Genomic DNA, 23,564 nt, shown 5'->3' with positions numbered 1-23,564 from the left:
ACTAGTCCGTTAATTGTTCCAAGTTGAACAGAAATAAAAGTATAAAGCATTAACTAAACAACAATACCAAGTAGAAAACGTGAGGAAAAATCCAAGCCACTGAGAATATATCTACCACTATAATTGCAAGCACACCTAATAAGAAAACTGACAAAAAAATTTTAAGGCTTATCTCAAACAAAAAAAAATAAAAACAAAATGTTGGTTGCTGTTGCTCCACAAATACAATGACTTATGACATTCGGCTGGTGCAATGTTTAACAATAATACGGCCAATAAATAGAAAAACTGCCAATAACAAAAAGAATTTCATTTTTATTGTTTTTATTTGGCGCAAAGTCAAGTTATTTAGCTTTTTGCACACGCTTTTCAAATATCAAATAGCTCCCAGGTGTGTCCGTCCCCAACAAAGCCGCCGTGCTTATGATGGTGGCGGAGATGATGATGCTGACGATAATGTTGGTATTGGTGTTGTTGGTGGGAGTGAAAACGGCAATGACGGCAGTTGCACATTGCAAGCGCAATTCAGCCGCTGCCCTGTCAAACCATACCTGTGCGCATAACTTTTGGTGGCTGGTATTTCCACTTGTTACATTCGATTGTAAATGCTGTCAATCGCTAGAGAGAAGAAACAAAACACTGCGAATATGCTATATATACATATGTATAGTGGTGCTTTGTGGCAACAGAAGAGGAGCAGCTTGGGCTAAGAGGAACGAAGCATTATGAAAAATGTAGAAAAAAGTGAAAAATTCATGTTTGCTGACGACATAAACAAATGAAAAAAAAACAAGCGCAATGGGTAAGGAGGGGTATGTGCGGAATGAAATATAGCAAAACAGATTTTAAAGAAATTTATTAAAGTCAAAGTTACAATAGCCCACCTTTCTTGGTTTACAGAATTATGTTAGCTAAAGCATGATTAAATGGACACTTTAAGCTCTTGAAATTTATTTGAATTTTTTTATTTCCTGCCTAAACTATTAACTATAGCATTACTGCTTCCGTATATAGATTGTTTTACTTCTCCAAGAACTACCTCTATATGATGTACGTCTTGTTTAGAAATAACTATTGCCACTAAAAAACCTTATTATGCTACTTGGGTGGACGTTCTTGCAAACTTCGCTTAATTTTCCTCCTTTATCAACACAGATTCAGGACTGGTTATGATGGAATTTTGAGCCGTTTTATATGTATATAATCTTAGTTAATTACTCATTGTTCTAAAGTATGTAGGATATCAACATGAACCTTACAATCCTGTCATTTTTTCATAATCCTAAATTTTAAAGATTAATAAAAAAACCTATATTCGTTACGGCTTAGACAGGACCCAAATACTGGGCTGCGTTTCGGTTACGTAGCGCTAGCTATCGTAGGAACGATACTTCACGTAGTCACTAATGGTCTTTAGTTTCATAAAACTACCCCATATTTTGCACCAGGGTATAAAAATGAATACTAAACACTGCACAAAATTCCATTGGTGAAGAGAAGTGTACCGGCAGTAGCTATGGGCTTATCAACCAAACGAATACTGAACAACAAGCGATAGAGTCGCAAAAAGCCGTGCCAACAACCAAGAATCGAGTGAAAGATGGCGGGATAACCAAGTATACATATGTTTGCATGTTAGAGCTTTATAAAGCGGTTTGTGGCGAGCGCGCATCAAGGCAAACGAGCCGCACGAAGTTGAAACACCAAAAATGCATTCAGATAAGTAGACAAGCAAGTAAGAGCGTTAAATCTTCAAAATATAGTAAGCTTGGTAGGCAAGTGAATATGCTAGCAAAAAGATAAACACACCAAACAACAAAAACTTTGGACGAAGCTGCAATATGCTGATGAGAAACGATAGACGACCTACGAGTTATATTCGCAGCGACACAGTGCAATTGCAGCAGAATACAGGTCCATAGAAGGCAAGGCAGAAGACGATATCATTTTTGCACGAAGAATCTAATAAGGTGCGACAATAAATACTAGAAGGGGCTTTGAATATGAAAAATACATTCATAAGCCGTAGCACTGGAGTTAAGAAACTACGAGGACTACGTAAAAAGAGCCACTTTCAATTCAAGATAAGGAAAACCAGACAAATTTAAATCTCATAAGATTTACTAGTTTAGACTGACTACTCTCCCCTTTGTTTGAGGATGAGCTAGCCGTAAAGCAATGAAACTGACAGACCTCACTACGATGGAATATGGTCGATCTTGGCAACCATCTATCGACTCATGGAATCCGCGCTGTAGTAGGGATAGTTTCCAAAGTACGCTGAATAATATGCTCAAGTCTTGTTATGTAAAATTGACTCCCTAATTGCTTAGTAGATAAGTCACTCAGATTAACCAATTCCTTCAAAATAGATTTTACGGAAGCTAATTCATATGCTAAGCATTATAAACCTGCTTTTATCTTTTTATAAGCGATAAGTAATTTCTACAAATCAATTTCCCATCGTTGGGTAATTGATTCTCCTGGAGTCTGAAAATATAAAAGTAGCACGGTGCCACCATGTGTTAATAAGTTTAAAGTATAATTGTCGGCGGCTTCAATGAAGATTCCTTATTTTTTAACTCAAGTGCATTGCCCAAGCCACTATCATAACCACGCATAGCATCACATCACTTCACATTACACACTACAACCGCTTCTAGTGAAGTTAGCACAAATACGTGAAGAACGTCAGCACACAACTCGCGTCACAGAGGCGTTCATCTCTGTAACGAACCGCGAAAAATGTGTGCAATAATGTGCAAGCAAATTATAATTTTAATTAAAAATTATATACATATGTGCGAGCAACAATATTGTTATGATGGCTAAAAATAAATATTATATTTATGCTTTAACCATCACGCGCGAACATTTTTAGATGTAAGAATGTAAGTAGAAACCCATTTGTTACGCTTGTGAATCTCATAGGCGCTTCGTAAATTATTTAGTCAGTCAGGCAAAGTATTCTTTTCCCGCAAGTAAATCACTTGCTTAGTAAGTATTCAAAGTAAGCAATCAGTATGTTAGTCAGTCAGTCTATAGCTCATTTATTGTTAGACCTAGCTTCATATGAGAATTCAATTATTGTCAATTGGACAAGGTGCGAATTGTACTTTGCAGACTTTATTTACATGGCTGCCCATGATTCACCATTACTGAGTGAAAGAGAGTATGATTGAAGAGAGTGCATCTTCAGCAGAGAGAACAACAGCATAAAACACAACACAACTAGGTGAATTTTGACTAAAAATACCGCAAAGAAATTTCATGGTGAATTTTTTTAAAGAACTTATCACACTGAACTCTGAGGTAATGCTGGGGTGAAATAACGCAGTAGCAAAAAATTAAATTGACGAGCGTTAGCTGAGCGTGCTAACGTTTCGACGAATATGTGGTAGCAATCGAAGGTTCGAATCTCAACACATAATTGAACAACATGTTTTTCACACAATTGTATATTAATTAAGGGGGCGCCTTCTTCGTTTGGCAGGAGTTTTTTAAAATCGTTTCATGATTAAAGACTCTAATCAAAGAAGGTAGATAAAATCGTTCCTTCGTTTTCGCCGTACCTGTGCTGACCGACAATTGCTAGGGTCTGCGACGGGTCCCGTATAACAGTTTGCGAGGGAATACAATTTTTAGCAAATGAAAAATTATATTTTATTAAAATTAGAATGAAATCTATTTGAAAAAGTTTAAATTTTGTATTTTCATACAAAGGTATCTATGGCATAAAAATATGTATTAATAAACTAATTGTCACATTGAAGGTTATATGTCAATGTGCTGACTTTACGCGACGTACTATTATATAACTTTTGGCGTTTGCTTTGTCTATATTTATAAATGTTTTGGCAGTGTTTGCCACAAGGCAGTTGACTCTAGATTGACGCGGTTTTGACATTGTTGTGATTGACAAAGACATTGAATTGTAGAGTGAATTAAATTGCCATGCGTGCAATTGGAAAGAAAAAATATATATCAAGTTATCACCCCGAAATTTTGAAAGGTAAAAATTGATAAGATGAAAGTACGACCATATGGATATCATAATATGGATTAAAAGCTTAAAGAAAAAAATAAAACATTTTTTGAGGTGAGTTGCCACCTAAATTAAATTTTTTAATTCAGAAAAATTTATTGTGGACATCAAACTGATGGGTCTTAACAAATAATATAGTGGGAAATAGTTATTAAAAAGGGGTTGCCACCTATTTATAAATTGTATTCAATAAAATTAATAAAATGAAGTCATTACACTTAAACTGAAACGGTTTGAGAAATTATATTATGCTACATTTTAACCGCAGCACTTCTCTTTATTGTTTTCCCGTAAGCATTTCTCTTCCGGAGCTCTCATGTATCTGTCTGCATTCTACGAATGTTCTATGTCTTATTCCCAATTTGTTTTATTAAACATTTTATTTTTTAAAATATAAGTTTTATGAAATATATAGTTGGGAAGATTTTCCAATGCTTCATATGCTACAAACAGCTTTTCGTTCAGTTTTACACCTAAATGATGTACTTGATGAAAATTTATACCTTAATATTTGGGCAATATTAAATTTGCTTACTAATGAAGAGAAATCTGTAATTATTTCCATATTTTCTGACAACAACAAACCGATACAGATCAACTAAAAGCATTGTATAAAAAAGAAAACTACAGCAGGCAATGGACATTGCTTTCTAAATGACTTTCAATACACAAAGTTACATATTACATAACCCAATGCAAATATAACATTTTAGTTATGATAACCACACCATCCATTCGTAGTTTTTTTGTTTGCTTCCTGTTCGAAAGCAAATCTCTTTTTAACCGTAATCCATTTCTTTTCCTTACTTTGCGCAAATCATTATTTGTTTACTCCATTGTTTAGCATTTAATTAATTTTCTATTTGCTTATACATTTTCATTTTCACTTGAATTTAATATTCTGTTTATATTGTTGTTTCTTATTTTATCTTTGTTTGCTATTCATTTATTTGCAGATACATCGGGCTACTATTTTGCCACACCCAACACACAGACGCGTTTTGTGCCATCCGCTGCGTTCCAGTCGAATCGTCAGCCCGCGCAGGCGACTTATTTGACAGCGTCACGTGGTGGCGGCAATGCGTTGTCCAACGGTGCTTACACCCAACCGGGTTCATATCAAGAGCAGCTGCTATTCATCAGCAATGACGGCAAGCAGCAACAGTCACAACAACCAGCTTCATCGGTGGCATATTCGCCGTTTGGTGCGCAAATTTCGGTGAGTAATTTTAACCCTTTTTCCGTTTTAAAGTTTTGGGCGCGTCGCGTCGATCATTATTTAACCACAAAACGCTTAATTCCACAATTTCGAGACATCCGAAAACATAATTTTCATGTCATGTCATAAATGTTATGAAAAATTCTTTATAACTGTATACAAAGCATTTTAGTTGGAAGAATTATAAATAAAAAATATGCTTTGCCTGAATTTTTTTTCCTAAAATATTGTACACCATCAACACCAAATCTATTAAGTGAGAACTTCAGTACACAAAATATGTATATGTACATTTCGAGTGAGTTTAAATAAGCAGCAAAACATATATGAGTAAAATTCCATAAATAGATAGTTGTATGAGCATAAAAAATCCATCTACATTTTTTAATAAAGATTTTTTTGCCAACAAATAAATGATATTTATACTTGGGACAACCTAAAGATATAAGAAAAATTATATAGAAACGCGATTACACTGGTTAACAATGTTTTAATATTTTTTTTTTTCTAACTAAACGATGATAAGTAAATGAAAAAATATTAACAAGTTTCCTTTGATTACGCTTCTCCATTACGAAAATGTTCAGATGGAAGCCCATCCAAATTTTTAAGGACATATTACCAACTCCAAGCTTTATATGACATTATAAGTTGATTTAGAGATTTTAGTCTGTAGAGACTATTTGGACTTGGTTGTATTGCCTCTTGTTTGAGTCAAACAAAAATAGCATTCACTTACATGATTCTTTGATTTCATCCAAATCATTGGTAATCATTGGCAAATGGCATATGTCTGGGTTCCTGTTAAGCCCGAATAGCAGTCCTACATACGTTACACAACATTCATGTGGAACTCAGGATTTATCTTGATTCAATTTCTATTAAAGACAGGAAAAACGACGCTGAGATTTGACAAACGTATTTGTGATGTAAGTTAGTCGATTGCAACAGTTATACAGTCCTATATGTAAATGAAGTTATTTAAAAAATGCCAAAAAAACATGCCTGATTGAAACAAATTTATAATACTATATAGTCTTAATAATGATATACCAACATAAAAAAATAGTAGAAAATTCGTGTGACAAAAACAGTGCTTACCAGTGTTATCAATAATTTTAAATAAGCAGTGTAAGTAATGAATTAAGATTTGAAGAAGTGACAAATTAAGATCTCCCAGAAGGATATGTCGGAGACCCTATAAAGTATATAAATAAATGGTCAGCTTGATGAGATGAGTCGATTTATACATGACTTCAATAAGCTGGAATCCCCGATAATCGTCAACTAGAGTATATGGCTGATTGTATGTACAGATCAAACTCAAGTCTATTCATAGAAAACTTGTCAAGGTATCTTCACCAAATTCGGTGAAGATTATTATCCAAGACATGGGCAAAATCCCCGAATAATATTGTTCAAATCGAACCCCACTATAGTTGTCATCCAAAATGACCGATAAAAAACAAAATAAAGATTCTTTATACATACCATTTCATGGTATCAAAAATTCACATGTGAAGTTAACTTTTTTTCTTGTTGTAAAATAATTTCCAGTCATCAATTTTCTTAGCGGATTTTTGTTTTATTTATTTTCATATTTTTGTAAAAAAATTGAAAAAATTCCATCTAACGCAAAAGTTTCAGTCAATTACTATTTACTTCCACTGCACAACAGATCTCTGTTAAGCAACGATGATAGAGAGGTATTACAATCAATTAGGAAATCATGCGGTATCAGTCAAATCTGTCTTTAGACAAACGTAATATAGAAACTGACTGAGATACAAAATTATAATTATCGAAATAATTGAAATAGTAATTGAAAGTGCATTCTGTCTTACCACATCGACACTCCAACGTAGAAAAGTGGACAAAAAAAAGTAGTAAGGAAAATATTGAATTAGCTAAAGTGCAATCAAAGAGAATTAAAAACGAAATTTACCAAATAGTGAAAGTTCATCAAATAAACGAAGCAGCAAGCAAACACACTAACATACGTATATAGTATACTTACATATATACATACATATACATATGTATATGTACATATATACATATATATACATATATACATAAATACATATGTTAGCGAATAACCAATGAGCCAATAATGAACACGGCTAATACGGCCACTCAACTTGACTGAGCGACTGGCTAACTGAATAACGAATAACGGAATTTTGATTTCAAAACCAAAATTGTTGCGCGAGGCGAAGAAAAATTCGTTGCAGACACGCAGCGACAGCAATTGGCATGCACCGACCACTATTTGAGGTGGACCAACAGTCCAATGGTTATGTATATATTTGTACTGTTACTTACATTGTTTACTGGCATGCATGCATAAGTAGGTATATACATACATACATATGAATATACACGCACATGCGTTATTTGGCGCATGCGCATAAAGCATGCGTGAGTCAACTCAAAATCCGCTCTGGCTCTGGCTGACAGACGCTTAACTTGGTAGCACATTTGACACGTGAGCATACTTTTTTGCGTGTGCTTATATGTGTGAGTGTGTTTGTGTTTACGTTTTTGATAATGTTTGCCAATCAGGGAAACGTCGAAAAAACTAGCAGTGCCCACGTTCAGTCAGGTGGAGTAAGTTAGGAATGAGCTTTTTTAATATTTTGTAGAAAAATATATTTCAAAGAACAGATAGGTATAAGCAATGGTGCAGTTATGCTGAAAATAGTGCAGTATATTATTAAATTTTATATTCACCAAGCCATTAAGTTCATATGAGTACAGTCTGTTTTTTAGAAGCCGCTAAAATTTTCCTTTTCCCTACTTTAGTAATTTCACAACTTTAGGTTACCCCTAAAGCTAAAAATTTTGGTGATTATCAATAAATTTTGGAATTAAATGCCGACAAAGTTTTCAAGCCTTTCTTTAATTACTTTCAAGATATGATAAGAATCTTATGTAGAAACATCGCTGGTATGCGGGCCCTTCAGTTTGCGGAAATTATGAAAACGATTTGGTGAGAAATGTGCATAATTAAGTCATTTATTGTTTGAAACTTTACAATATTTTTATACTCTCGCAACAATGTTGCTAAGGAGAGTATTATAGTTTTGTTCACATAACGGTTGTTTGTAAGTCCTAAAACTAAAAGAGTCAGATATAGGGTTATATATACCAAAGTGATCAGGGTGACGAGTAGAGTCGAAATCCGGATGTCTGTCTGTCCGTCCGTCTGTCCGTCCGTCCGTCTGTCCGTCCGTCCGTCCGTCCGCAAGCTGTAACTTGAGTAAAAATTGAGATATCATGATGAAACTTGGTACACGTATTCCTTGGCTCCATAAGAAGGTTAAGTTCGAAGATGGGCAAAATCGGCCAACTGCCACGCCCACAAAATGGCGGAAACCGAAAACCTATAAAGTGTCATAACTAAGCCATAAATAAAGATATTGAAGTGAAATTTGGCACAAAAGATCGCATTAGGGAGGGGCATATTTGGACGTAATATTTTTGGAAAAGTGGGCGTGGCCCCGCCCCCTACTAAGTTTTTTGTACGTATCTCGGAAAATACTATAGCTATGCCAACCAAACTCTACAGAGTCGTTTTCTTCAGGCATTTCCATATACAGTTCAAAAATGGAAGAAATCGAATATTAACCACGCCCACCTCCCATACAAAGGTTATGTTGAAAATCACTAAAAGTGCGTTAACGGACTAACAAAAAACGTCAGAAACACTAAATTTTACGGAAAAAATTGCAGAAAGAAGCTACACCCAGACTTTTTTTTTAAATTGAAAATGGGCGTGGCCTCGCCCACTTATGGACCAAAAACCATATCTCAGGAACTACTCTACCGATTTCAATGAAATTCGGTATATAATATTTTCTTAACACCCTGATGACATGTACGAAATATAGGTGAAATCGGTTCACAACCACGCCTTCTTCCAATGTCACCGAACATTTTATACTCTCGCATGGTAAAGTGATAATCGAGATTTCATAATACGTCATTTACATATTTTTCAAATACCGTATTTTTGTAAAGTTTTATTCCGCTAACATCATTGGTTCCTAATGTTTATACTCGTATTATACAGAGAAGGCATCAGATGGAATTCAAAATAGCTTTATATTGGAAGAATTCGTGGTTGTGAACCGATTTCACCCATATTTCGTACATGTCATCAGGGTGTTAAGAAAATATTATATACCGAATTTCATTGAAATCGGTCTAGTAGCTCCTGAGATATGGTTCTTGGTCCATAAGTGGGCGGTGCCACGCCCATTTTCAATTTTTAAAAAAAGCCTGGGTGCAGCTTCCTTCTGCCACTTCTTCCGTAAAATTTAGTGTTCCTGACGTTTTTTGTTAGTCGGTTAACGCACTTTTAGTGATTTTGAACATAACCTTTGTATGGGAGGTGGGCGTGGTTATTATCCGATTTCTTCCATTTTTGAACTGTATATGGAAATGCCTGAAGAAAACGACTGTGTAGAGTTTGGTTAACATAGCTATAGTAGTTTCCGAGATATGTACAAAAAACTTAGTAGGGAGCGGGGCCACGCCCACTTTTTCAAAAAAATTACGTCCACATATGCCCCTCCCTAATGCGATCCTTTGTGCCAAATTTTTTAATATCTTTATTTATGGCTTAGTTATGACACTTTATAGGTTTTCGGTTTCCGCCATTTTGTGGGCGTGGCAGTTGGCCGATTTTGCCCATCTTCGAACTTAACCTTCTTATGGAGCCAAGGAATACGTGTACCAAGTTTCATCATGATATCTCAATTTTTACTCAAGTTACAGCTTGCACGGACGGACGGACAGACGGACGGACGGACAGACAGACATCCGGATTTCGACTCTACTCGTCACCCTGATCACTTTGGTATATATAACCCTATATCTGACTCTTTTAGTTTTAGGACTTACAAACAACCGTTATGTGAACAAAACTATAATACTCACCTTAGCAACATTGTTGCGAGAGTATAAAAAAGCCTGGGTGCAGCTTCCTTCTGTCATTTCTTCCGTAAAATTTAGTGTTTCTGACGTTTTTTGTTAGTCGGTTAACGCACTTTTAGTGATTTTCAACATAACCTTTGTATGGGAGGTGGGCGTGGTTATTATCAGATTTCTTCAATTTTTGAACTGTATACTATGAAAATGCCTGAAGGAAACGACTCTGTAGAGTTTGGTTGACATATGTAGCTATAGTAGTTTCCGAGATAAAAAAATTACATCCAAATATGCCCTTCCCTATTGCGGTCCATTGTGCCAAATTTCACTTTAATATCTTTATTTATGGCTTAGTTATGACACTTTATATGTTTTCGGTTTTCGCCATTTTGTGGGCGTGGCAGTTGGCCGATTTTGCCCATCTTCGAACTTAACCTTCTTATGGAGCCCAGAAATACGTGTAACAAGTTTCATCATGATATCTCAATTTTTATTCAAGTTACAGCTTGCACGGACGGACGGACGGACAGACAGACATCCGGGTTTCAACTCTTCTCGTCACCCTGATCACTTTGGTATATATAACCCTATATCTGACTCTTTTAGTTTTAGGACTTACAAACAACCGTTATGTGAACAAAACTATAATACTCTCCTTAGCAACTTTGTTGCGAGAGTATAAAAAAATGAAATAGCAATAAGAGATAAGGCACATATTTTATTGAAAATTATATTATTTTTCGATAAAAGTTTTTGACGAACGATATACTTTTTATCAATATTAGTTTTTAAAAGTTTTTTCACTACTAAATTTTTGTACACTTCTGTGCTTAATACATACAATACATGTGTATTTTCATATAATATTATTAAACACAATGAAATTTAAAAAACTATCTAAACCTAAATTTTGGGCACAGACACTAAAACCAAAAATGCGCGTAAAAAGTACAATGGCTCAATTAGGAAAAACTTAAAACAATAGCATTTAAATGAATGGGAAATAAAAGAAAAAAAAACACAAATAACGTAAACACTTGTTTTAAATGAAAGTGGTGAAAGTGGTAAAAAATAAATATTTAACAGTATGAGTTTGTATATATGTAGGTATGTGTTATAGAGAACATTACATCAACGTTACATAAACGCAGTGTAATTGAACTAATGTTTACATATGTGCAGGCACACTTCTTTCAAACAATAAAGTTGAACTGCGCTCAAAAAGCAATAATGGCTCCAATACTAAAGATTTGAGCTACTGACTCGTTTTGAAGCACTGACTAAATAGCTTTGTTCTAACTATACATATGTAATATTTTGAACGCTTAATGCAGTACAGAGCAACATGAAAATAAGAAATTCACTTCAAATTCAATATCCATATTAACTTCGTTCAATAATATGTCTAAGCTAAGCTTCACATCAAAGAATACTGTAAATATTTGTACTGCTATTGTTGAACTGTTTTCCAAATCGCTATGAGTTTAATTAAGGCTTATACAGATTTTTGAGTGAGTTGTGCTTGCCCAAAAGTAGATTAGCAGTGCTTAGATTGCAATTAGTGGAGCAAAGTGGAAAACTGCGTGGGAAATAAGTCTTCAAACATGAATGTATGCAGACATACATAGGTATAAGTATGGTATTGTCAGTGACTCTGATTTCAGTAAATATTTATATATGTAGTAAAAGTCAATTCTATTTTAATATTATTACATTTATTTCTGTTTTTTATGTTTTAAACCACACGATTCTTAAATACACAAAGAGCAGTTTATAATTTTATTGCATACATACATATGTACATATGTAGTAATAGTCAATTCATTCGATGCTGGCTGTTCAACTTTCAATCTTCAACTGCCGTTTCTCTTGCAACGCGTTCGTCAGGTTCGTTCAACAGTGTCAGGGTTGTATTGTTAAGTAAGTATATTCTAAGTCTTTCGTCCACTGCGGTGTTGCCGTCCTACATTCGGCCCTCATGACGCCTCATTCGGCTCGAATGATGACTCAGGTTGAACCGAAGGCTCCCATTTTTCATGTATTCCGCAATAGAAATTGTACGGCCGGGGCCTTCGTGGTCGCCTACTTTCACTACCTCATACCTACCATGTGCCAAAACTTTGCTTACTTTATATGGACCTAGAAATTTTCGCTTTAATTTTAATCCCGAACCAAACTGTGTGCGCTTAATGGCGACTAACTCGTTTGTCCGGTATTTCGTCTCTTCCTTTCTGTTTTTATTGAATGATTTACGATTTTCTTCTTGTATTTTGCTAATATTTGATTGTGCTGCTTTACGCACATTCTCACGTTCCTCGTCTAACTCTTTTATATTTGCTTCTTCTAATAATTCGCTCAATTTAGGGTCAGAACCTACTCGCATCTCAACTCCGGTTAATAACTTGAAAGGTGTAAACTTTGTACTCCTAGGAGGAGTATTGTTTATTGTCTGCTGAATACGCTCTATATGTTTATACCAATGACCTGGACCTTCTGAACAAAGCTTAGACAACATCGGAATGATAATTCTATGGATGCGCTCCACCTGGCCATTCCCGCGGGGTACACCAGTGGCAATGGCAAGATGTTCAATCCCTTCTTTCTCGCAGTATTCCTTCAATGAGTTTGACGTGAACGCTGCACCTCGGTCGGATATAATGCGTTTCGGATTTCCAAACACTGAAGCCTGTCGACTAAGCCGGTCTATAACAATATCTGCTGCCGTATTTCTAGTCGGATAGAGCCAGACGAACTTTGAAAACCCATCAACCACGACAAATATGTAACTATATGACTTAGCGGTCTGTTCCATTGGACCTACATGATCGACATGGTAGGTCCCTAAAGGCCTGTCTGCCTTGTCTATTGGTGTAAGGAATCCTTCTTTTTTCCCCGACTTACTTTCACTCACAATACATTCTACGCAACTACGAACTACATTCGTGACTTTAGCGGTTATCTGCGGAATATAGAAAGATTTCTCAACTGCATCTTTAGTTTTGTTAATTGAGAAATGAGCCTGCCGGTGTGCCATCGTAATTATTTCGTTTTCCATGGACGATGGAACGACTACAAGTTCCTTAATGGGATCTTTGAAGAGAATTCCTTGCTTGAGATAAAAATCTTCATAACTATTCTGCTCTAACACTGCACATACCGCTTTAACCCAGTGGTCTCCCTGCTGAGCTTTTTTCAACCTATGTATCAGGGAGTCTTCTAACATAAGACAGGACACCCTACTTAGTGCGTCCACATGTCTCATTTTTGACCCACTGCGGTGTTCTATCTCATAGTTATAGTCCTGCAGAAACATAGCCCAGCGAGATACTCTTAGCGGAATATCCCACTTCTGACACCAATTTGTAGTAAAAGTCAATTCTATTTTAATATTATTACATTTATTTCTATTTTTTATGTTTTAAACCACACGATTCTTAAATACACAAAGAGCAGATTATAATTTTATTGCATACATACATATGTATGTAGTAATAGTCAATTCATTCGATGCTGGCTGTTCAACTTTCAATCTTCAACTGCCATTTTTCTTGCAACACGTTCGTCAGGTTCGTTCAACAGTGTCAGGGTTGTATTGTTAAGTAAGTATATTCTAAGTCTTTCGTCCACTGCGGTGTTGCCGTCCTACATATATATAAAGGCTTTTACAATGTAGTGATCCTTACTCGTTGACGGGTTTTACAGAAGAAAGCATAAACTCAAAGCTGCAGTGTTTGATGCCTTGTCTTTTCAAAAACGAATGTAAGTGCAAAGCGACGATACGATTAAAAGCAACATCAGGATAGCATACGGTTGCATTTTAAAAGTAGTAGATCATGGTGTTGCCACAGTACTCCCCTCCTAGTGAGTCGTTGGAGGTGTGATGAAAGCTGGCTTCAAGCGGTCAACAGAAACTTTGGTTTTGCCTGCGTTAACCTCAACTATGAAATATTTCGGTGTGCGCTGGACGACCTTGTATGGACCTCGGTACGGTGGTGACAACGATGGTTTAACAGAATCATCTCGAATGAAGACGTGCTCGCATGTCTTGAGGCCACTGTGAACAAATGGTGTCTTTGTAGTGTGCCAGGCTGTATCTACAGGGCGAATATCCTGCATAATGCGCCGTAACTCTCGCACGGTTTCTGATTCGTTGGCTGGTCCACGCTGCTCGATGAAGAAGTCCGAAGGAAGTCGTAGCGGTGTACCATACACCAGCTCTGCGGGCGTACAGCCAATGTCGACTTTGAAGGCAGAGCGAAGACCTAGCAGGATAAGCGGCAGATATGTTGTCCATTGGTCTACCTTGTGGCAGAGTATGGCAGATTTAAGTGTTCGATGCCATCGTTCTACAAGTCCGTTACCTTGTGGGTGGTACGGAGTTGTCCTCAAGTGCGACACGCCGAGCCATTGGAGTAGCTGCTGAAACAGGGCGCTTTCAAATTGTCGGCCGAGGTCCGACGTAATATCCGAAGGCACTCCAAAGCGTGCGATCCAGCCGTTTAACAAAGCCTTAGCCACGATCGGTGCTGTCATGTTCGGAACAGGGAATGCCTCTGGCCATCGGGTAAAGCGGTCGATCACAGTTAGGCAGTACCTGTTGCCCTCCGACAGTGGAAACGGTCCAACGATGTCGATGTGCAAGTGTCCAAAACGTTGGTTGGGCATGCTTCGACGTTGCAGAATACTCGAATTGTGTCGGATGACCTTGTTTCGCTGACATAGTAAGCAAGTTTTTGCATAAGCCCTGCTGTCACGTTGAATTCCTGGCCACACGAATCGCTCCACCATCAGCCTGACGGTGGCTCGTGTGCCAGGGTGTGATAGGTTGTGCGTAGATTGCAGAAACACTTGACGAAATTTCGATGTTACAAAGGGACGAAATCGACCTGTAGACACATCACAAACCACTTTCTTGATGCTGAAAGGTAATGGAAAACTTTTAAGTTTCAGTGAATGATGAACTTTACCGGATAAGTATGACTGCAATTCGTTATCTTTTTGTTGATCATCCGCAAGTGCATCGTAATTGATAGTAGCAGCCGTGATTGACTGTATCCGCGAAAGTAAATCGGCTGCGACATTCTCTTCCCCTTTAACATGCCGAATATCAGTTGTGATTTGAGAAATGAAGTCCAACTGTCTGACTTGGCGATCTGATGCTTTGTGTAACTGCTGACGAAACGCGAAAGTAAGCGGCTTGTGGTCGGTATACACATGGCAGAGTCGACCTTCCACCATGTAACGAAAGTAGCGCATAGCCAAGTAGATAGCGGTGAGTTCGCGATCGTAGGTACTGTAGCGTGTTTCTGCTGGAGAGAATTTGCGCGAAAAAAATCCAAGAGGTTGGAGGTCCCCGTTGACTACTTGATTTAAAACTGCCCCAGCTGCGAAGTCGGATGCGTCTACCCAAAGCGACAGCTCTGCGTTGGGTAGAGGGTGTGCTAGAACAGCGCAGTTCGCAAGTTGGTTTTTGCAGGCCTCAAAATGGCGTACGGCGTCTTCTGTCCAAATGAGGTTGCGATTATCGTTTTTCTTGTTGCCGGGCACCATCGCAAAAAGAGAGCTTTGATGCTGTAACGCATTGGGCAAAAATCTGCGGTAGAAGTTAAGTGTGGCGAGAAAGCGTTTAAGCTCCTTTGCTACAGTAGGTAGCTTAAAGTGTGTTATCGCTTCGACGCGGCTGCGGAGCGGGCTTATACCATCCTTGGTGATCGAATGACCAAGGAACTCCAATTCCGTAACGCCAAACTGTGATTTTGAAACATTAATCTTTAATTTGTAATTTTGTAATCGACGAAACGCCATTCGGAGATGTTCCTGGTGCTCTTCAGTTGATTTGGATGCGATACAAACGTCGTCTAAATACGTAAATGCGAAGTCCAATCCTCTAAACACCTCATTGATTAGTCGCTGAAAGGTTTGTGCGGCGTTCCGCAAACCGAAGGTCATATGGGTAAATTCAAATAACCCGAAGGGTGTCGTAATTGCTGTTTTACAGATGTCATCAGGGTGTATTGGCACCTGGTGGAAGGCTTTTTGCAGATCAATTTTAGAAAAGATTGTCTTACCTGCTAAAACCGTTGAGAAATCTTGCAGAAATGGTAGCGGATAGCGGTCTGGAATGGTGACAGCGTTTAATGCCCTATAGTCGCCGCAGGGTCTCCATGATCCGTCAGCTTTCCGAACGAGGTGGAGCGGGCTCGCCCAGCTGCTTTTTGAAGGGCGACAAATGCCGAGGTTGATTAGTAATTCGAACTCGGCGCGTGCAGCGGCGAGCTTCTCCGGTGATAGACGTCGTGGCCTGGCAGAAACAGGTTGACCGGTGGTAGTGATTTGATGAACTATGGAAGCGTTTGTTCGACTGCCTGGCGCTGGTGGACACGTGAGTTCTAAAAATTCCTTCAGAATACCTGAGAATTTTTGCGAAGCGTTGATTGTTGAGATTTTCGAAAATTGGCCTTGCGTTATTATACACGGTGATTTAAGCGTTGTTGTGCGATCGACAAGACGCTGGCCTTGCAAATCGACAATCAGGCCATAGTACCCAAGAAAATCGGCACCAAGAATGGCTTGCGATACGTCTGCGACAATAAAATTCCAGAGGAATTCCCTCCGCAGGTTAAGATTAAGTTTAAGCATGACTTCACCGTAACTGGATACGGTGGAGCCATTCGCGGCAAACAGGAGTGTTGATGATGGGTGAGCATGAGCTAATTTGGTTGACTTGGGTATGACAGAGACATCTGCACCTGAGTCTATGAGAAATTTCATTTTTGCTGATGTATCGTAGATGCAGAGTCGATAGCTCCTTTGTATATCAGGGTATTTGCCGAGCCCTGATATTGGATTAGCTCCGCCCACCTACTCGACGTTTTGAGGCGGCGACTGTGTGAATGTACACGGCTGTCGACACTTTGTGGCATTTGCCCCGAATTTCGTATGGTACCAGCACAAGCACGGTACACTGAGCGTGCCTCTTCTGCTGCGTGAGGCACTTGAAGATCTAGAGCGCTGTTGTGTGCGGCTATTGCGCATGAATTGATTGACTTGCTTTGTTAAAGCGGCGACTTCAGCTCGAAGATTCGACCACTCATCTGGAAACGACGGTTCGGTGCTAACCTCGCAAATCTGGTTACCAACTTTCATCTCTAAGCACTCTGAGATGGAATCCGCGATTTTTATCTTCTCACCGATGGGAGCGTTTGTCGCGATAATGGCCGCCTGAGCGTACGGCGGTAAACGACTAACCCACAGATCGTGCAGAATGCTCTCGCTGAGTGCGGGTCCAGCAGTACGTCGCATCTCGTGGTACAACTCGCTGGGTCTACGATCGCCCAGCGGTAGCTCCTTTAAGACCCGTTGGAGGCGGCGCTGCTGGCTTTCGGTGAAAATATCAATAATTTTCCGCCGAATATACCCGTATTTATCCGTAAGAGGCGTGTCGTCGATAATAGTGCGCATTTCAATTAGTTTTGCCGGAGGCACACTTGCTAACACAATGTTAAATTTCACTGAATCGTCAAAAACTCGCGAGGCTTCAAACCAGAAACCTAGCGAATAAAAATATGCCTCGATGTTATCCTCTGACATCGAGGGCAGCGGAAGTCTGGGCGAAACGTTTTGGGTTGAAATATGCTCGACACCGCTGCTTCCACCTGAAACGGCCATGCTATCATTCATCATGTCACTGGAATCCGGGAAATCGATGATCTAAGCTGCACTGTTCACGCCTTTGCACGTGAACGTGATGAAAAAGGAAGATGGCACAGGATCGCGATCGCGTTGAGCACTGGAGTACTGGATGAACTAAGGCGTTGACTCCTTCAGGTGATGGATTACGTTGAACACCGGATTAATCTGGGCGCTGAATTACCTCTGGTGCTAGATCACGTCGGGGTCACCAATTAAAGGCTTTTACAATGTAGTGATCCTTACTCGTTGACGGGTTTTTACAGAAGAAAGCATAAACTCAAAGCTGCAGTGTTTGATGCCTTGTCTTTTCAAAAACGAATGTAAGTGCAAAGCGACGATACGATTAAAAGCAACATCAGGATAGCATACGGTTGCATTTTAAAAGTAGTAGATCATGGTGTTGCCACATATACTATGTATAAAAAGTGGTGGTCTCGTAATTAGAAAAGACTTTGCTGCATATAGAGAACAGAACATCCTTGGCCTCGGGCGCCCGAAGTTGTAACTACGCCACTGTATGCTATAGTGGTCCGACATCAGCGATCCAACAAGTAAGCACTTTCTTTCTGCGTATCAAACTGTAAATAACGTGTTCAAGGTATAAATATAACCAATATAATTTAATAATAAAAATTAATCCAAAAATACTTTTCTCTCAGAAATAAAATTTTTTCATAAAAAATCGTTTACAAAGTTTCTCTAAAGTTTTGTGGCTTAGGATAAGTTTTTCTCACATTTAATATTAATTAACTGCTAAGAAATTAAAATCCGTTTTCCAGTGCAAATAAAATTGCAAACCCTAAGAGCATCTCATACACTTCAAAATTCATAAAAACCGCAAAAAAAAAGTCGAAAAAGGTTTGAAGAAAGGCAGCTTAAACACTACGCTCAAATGTATGAAAATAATTATGGATCTATGAATTTTCACAGTGCAAATTTTCGCCAGCCACAATCCACCTGCTATCTAACAGTCGTTCAGTTTGTATTTATATAATTTTATTTTCGCGTTATTATCTCGTGCTTTCATTCACTGCTGCTCATTTAGTAGGTATTTTGCGGCAGTACTTTATAAATGCGGTAGAGTGAAACCCGACAAGGGGCCACGTTGCTAATGTTTGCTTTTATTGCGTTATCAAGTGAAGTGAAAGGTTCAATTATGATTTAGTGAAAATGCGACAAAAGACAGTAGTTAGTAAGCAGATACACTTGTTTGCCTGTAAATGTAAATAAATGAAGTAAATAACAAACGATGGAGATTGGCTAGGACGAAGGTCTAGGTCACTGTCAGATAGCAAGTTTACTACAGAAAGAAATTTTCAAAGTCAAATCAAAGAAATCAACGTTGGGAAAAATTTTAAGAAAAACATTAAAATAATATTTTTAAGTTTATAATACAACTTTCTTTGTCAAGAATTTTTACTTCACAAAAAAAGCAATCATTTAAAAACTAAAGAAGGGCTTTGTACAGGTGTAACCACACATTTCACACTGCAACTAGCAAGGATCAAAGCCGGTTTTGGCAAAACTTTATACAAGGATATATTATTTTCAAAGAAATATTTCCCCCTAATTTCTATAATATATCTCATAGGTAGACCCATATTTTTGGCAGAAAGTCAGTTATACGCACTGGGTTTATATTTTGGCGTTTGTATACTGGAAAGTCAAAGAAACAGATAAATTTTTGAATGGGAAGTAGGCGTGGATTTGGTCTGATTTTGCCTATTTTTGACACTGCAAAGTAGGCATTCCAGGGTTATGTTATTTATCGAATCGAGAATCCCGAGGTATGGAGTTTCATCTAAATTGGTGGTCACGCCAGTTGCTCAATTTTGACAACTGAAAAAGTATTATACTCTGTAGCAAAATGTTGCAAGAATAGCAACATGAATCACAAAACACCTATAAAGTAATTTAACTAAACATTAAAGTAAGATTCAAATCTCTAACATGGCGCAGATGATCGCAGTCAAAGTACGAAATCCGATTAAAATCATGTCCACTTTCGATATAGCTAAATTTTAAGTTCCATCTGATTCTTTCATTTTCCAAAATATAAATCAAGCTCCAATGAATGTATCAGGATAAAACTTTCCACGAATAGTGCCCTAGTGATATTATATCTGTTGACCAAAAATTGTCAAACCCCCAGATAGCGAATATATGGTCCTGTCCCTATCGCGAACTTTTAATATTAATTAATTCTCCCTATAATATTATGCCCTTATGTTAAATACATGCAGAATCGGATCAATACGTCCCCTTCTTTTATTATAAAGTTTTGTCAAGGCCTGAAAATAAGTCCCTGTCTTTCGTTATCAAGTTACAAGAGTATAAAATGTTCGGTTACACCCGAACCTAACACTTCCTTAATTCAAAAATGTTTATTAATTAATATACAAAATTGATATTCAATTACATAAAAAACTTGATGTGATCGGTCGACCGTCTGGTTGCACTGACCTTATTTATTTATACAAAATAACATCGCATAGTTGCATCTTTGTCACAAAATAAATTGCATATAAAAATAAACTGCTGTTTTGCGATAATGCCATTTTGCGAAACTTGCAAAAAATGCCACAAATGTGCGTCATTAAATGGTAACACTATTAATTAATTTAAATTTAAATATAATACAGTTAAACTTCCATAACTCGAAGTTCTCCATAACTCGAACTCTTGAATTAGCAATAGATGTGAAATCGCATATACATTCCCTACCATAACTCGAAGTTTTTTTGTGTATTATGGTGATTCGAGTTAAGAAAGTTCAACTGTAATTAAAATTTTCAGTAAAATTCCAAATCCTAAGGGCCATTTTCTCAACGTTTGGTTTGCAGCCATTTGTCAGTTAAGTTCTGGTGAACTTAACCAAGGTTCCTTCTCTCGGTAAAGAACCGTTTTTAACTAGAAATGACCGATGCTGTTAGCCCAATTGATCGTTATTTTTTCCATTGACATTTGTTTGTATGAACATATTCAAAATAAAACCTCAAGTACAATTCCCTGGATTCTTATACCGTCAAAAACGTTTTTGCCTTTATTCGTTTATGAATAATAGAATAAAATATATACCACAGCAACGCGTGTCCGGATCGACTAGTTTATATGTATATAGTTTACAAAACTATCACTACAATTGCTTACCATTGTTCAGAAATCTGAAAAATTGGCGTAGAATGAAAGAACACTCAATATATTTCGTATAATTAAATTATGTTATTGTTGCAACTTTATAAAAAATTAATAAAATAAAAATATTGAAAATTAATACAATATACATATTATAACATACTCATCGTTTGAAAAGCCATAGCATAACAATGTAAAAGTACATACATACATACATATATGCTCTGCTCGGAATTTTGTTAGGTAAAAAACTATAGCTGTAGCAATAGCCAAAAATGAAGTGCTGTGCTAGCTCTGGCGTAGCGGTAGCAAAAAATTGGGAGCGGTGTAGATCAGAGCTAATAAAAATTTTAATGTGCTACAGCTACACTTGCACCAAACAGAGCAGAGCACATACTTTTACATTGTTATGCTATGGCTCCCGACAAAGTGAGATCGGTAGCTATAGCATTGCAGTAATTATAGAAATTTTGCTGCTACGGAGTAGTAAATGAAAACCCTCAATATACCATACTCAATGGTTACTAATTTTTTCAATATATGTGACCTGGTCTACGAAAAGGGGGCTTAGGTGTCAAAAAAAAGGAGAACAATTAATGAGATAACGAGAAACTGACGATTATTTTTAACAGCTTTTCCCAGAAAACTAGTTTTCGCACGTTAGCCCCCTTTTCGTAGACCAGGTCACATATTTTTATTAAAATCTATTATTATACAGTTAATAAATATGTTAATGTCGTTAAGGCTAGATGAAGATTTCACAGTCAATTTCTCCAAGTTTTCATGGGCAAAATTCATATCAACGCTCTAATTGTCTTTTGTTATAAGCTTAGTTACATATAATAAAATAACGAAAATGAAGCAGTCAAACTATAACAAAGAAGGAACTGGGCTTAGCAATTATTTTGTCGCACTCAATTAGCTTAAGTGAACCGCTTAGCAGGCTATAAAGCGCTTACAAATTGTATAAAGGCAACAGGTAAAGATATCTTCATACATATATACACCTGTGTACATATATGTATACAGTAGCGGACAAAAAAACGGGACACTTAGTTGTAGTGACTTTAAATCGATGCAGTGTTAACAAATCAAACTTTATTATAAAAGTAAGTATTTATTTTAGCAAGTACATTATTCAGCTACAATAAAACGCTTTTATTTATATTCCTGAGTATACACATGGCTGCAAATAAAATTAAATGTGGTTAAAGTCCAAAACTGACTGAAGTTGATAAAGCCTTAATTTTGGATTTGCGATCGCAAAACTTGAGTATACGAGAAATTAGTGGTAAAATAAATTTTAGCAAAACTACTGTCAATGCTTTCCTTCAGAAATATGCGAAGACTAAGTCTTTAAAACGCAAAACGGGTTCCGGACGCCCGAAGAAGACTACTATCAAGGATGACCACCATATTAAGCGGATTAGTATTCAGAACAGATTTAAAACAGCTGATGACATCAGAAGCGAAATTCAGGAATCAAATGGAACCGAAATCAGTTCGCGAACAGTACGACGGCGCCTTCAAGAAGCCGGACTAACTGCCTGTCGACCTGCCAAAAACCACTATTGACGGTAAAAATGCGACAAAAACGCCTCCAATGGGCGAAACTGCACAAAACTTGGACCAAAGAAGATTGGAGAAAGGTCATATTTTCGGATGAGTCCAAAATTAATATCTTCGGTTCAGACGGAATGTCGTACGTTCGCAGAAGAGTTGGTGAACGTTTCAGTAATGAGTGTGTCAAACTTACGGTCAGGCAGGGGGGGAATCGGATGATCTGGGGGTGTTTTTCCTATCATGGTGTTGGACATTTGGCCTTGATTGATGGAAATATTAACGCCATTAAATACCAACAAGCCAAATCGGTAAGTAACATTTTTTTATATTACATAACCTTATTAACATTTCATTTTTAAAAAGACTTGGTTAATACACATTTTAATTTTTTTCAGATTAAAAAATATTTAGCAGAATTGGATGTTTTATCACTGGACTGGCCTGGGAACAGTCCTGATATAAACCCCATAGAAAACCTTTGGCACATCATGAAAGCGCGGATAACCAAGAAGAGACAAAGAACTTTGTCAGAACTTGACCGAATAATTGAAGACATTTGGTATAACGGTATACCGGCACAAATTTTACAGTCGTTAGTTCATTCCATGCCCGAACTAATAAAACCCGTGATAAAAAACAAAGGAGGCGACACGAAATATTAATTCAAGACATTTTGATGTCTCTATTATTATTACTAATTAAAAAAAAATCGAGTTTTCATTGTATCGCGTTTAGTTTTGAGAAAATTTTTTATAAGTATCATAGTAGAAACTGAAATATAAAATACTTATTTCGGCTTCTAATAAAAAATGGAAATATTTATTTTGAACCAAGTTATTTACTTTTGTTTCGAATACTTATGTATATAAACCAAGTTTCATGAACATTTTTTTTATATAAGTCCTCTTTTTTTTGTCCGCTACTGTATGTGTATTTATGATTTCATATCCGCAAGCAATTGACTGACTTTGTGTA

General features: G+C 37.2%; 1 protein-coding gene across 1 annotated transcript in view; it reads left to right on the top strand.

Annotated features, from left to right (window-relative positions):
- The window catches only part of LOC126754491 (uncharacterized), a 121,518-nt gene that overhangs the window by 87,093 nt on the left and 10,861 nt on the right, over positions 1 to 23,564 (top strand). Inside the window, exon 2 of the mRNA XM_050466503.1 lies at positions 5,002 to 5,264. Within this exon, the coding sequence (XP_050322460.1) occupies positions 5,002 to 5,264 (263 nt within the window). The remainder of the gene's footprint in view (positions 1 to 5,001; positions 5,265 to 23,564) is intronic.

Source organism: Bactrocera neohumeralis, chromosome 4 (genome assembly GCF_024586455.1).
Source record: "Bactrocera neohumeralis isolate Rockhampton chromosome 4, APGP_CSIRO_Bneo_wtdbg2-racon-allhic-juicebox.fasta_v2, whole genome shotgun sequence".
NCBI classification, from domain to species: Eukaryota; Metazoa; Arthropoda; class Insecta; order Diptera; family Tephritidae; genus Bactrocera; species Bactrocera neohumeralis.
The sequence above is the reverse complement of the archived record's forward strand: the minus strand, read 5'-3'. Positions and strand labels throughout refer to the sequence as shown.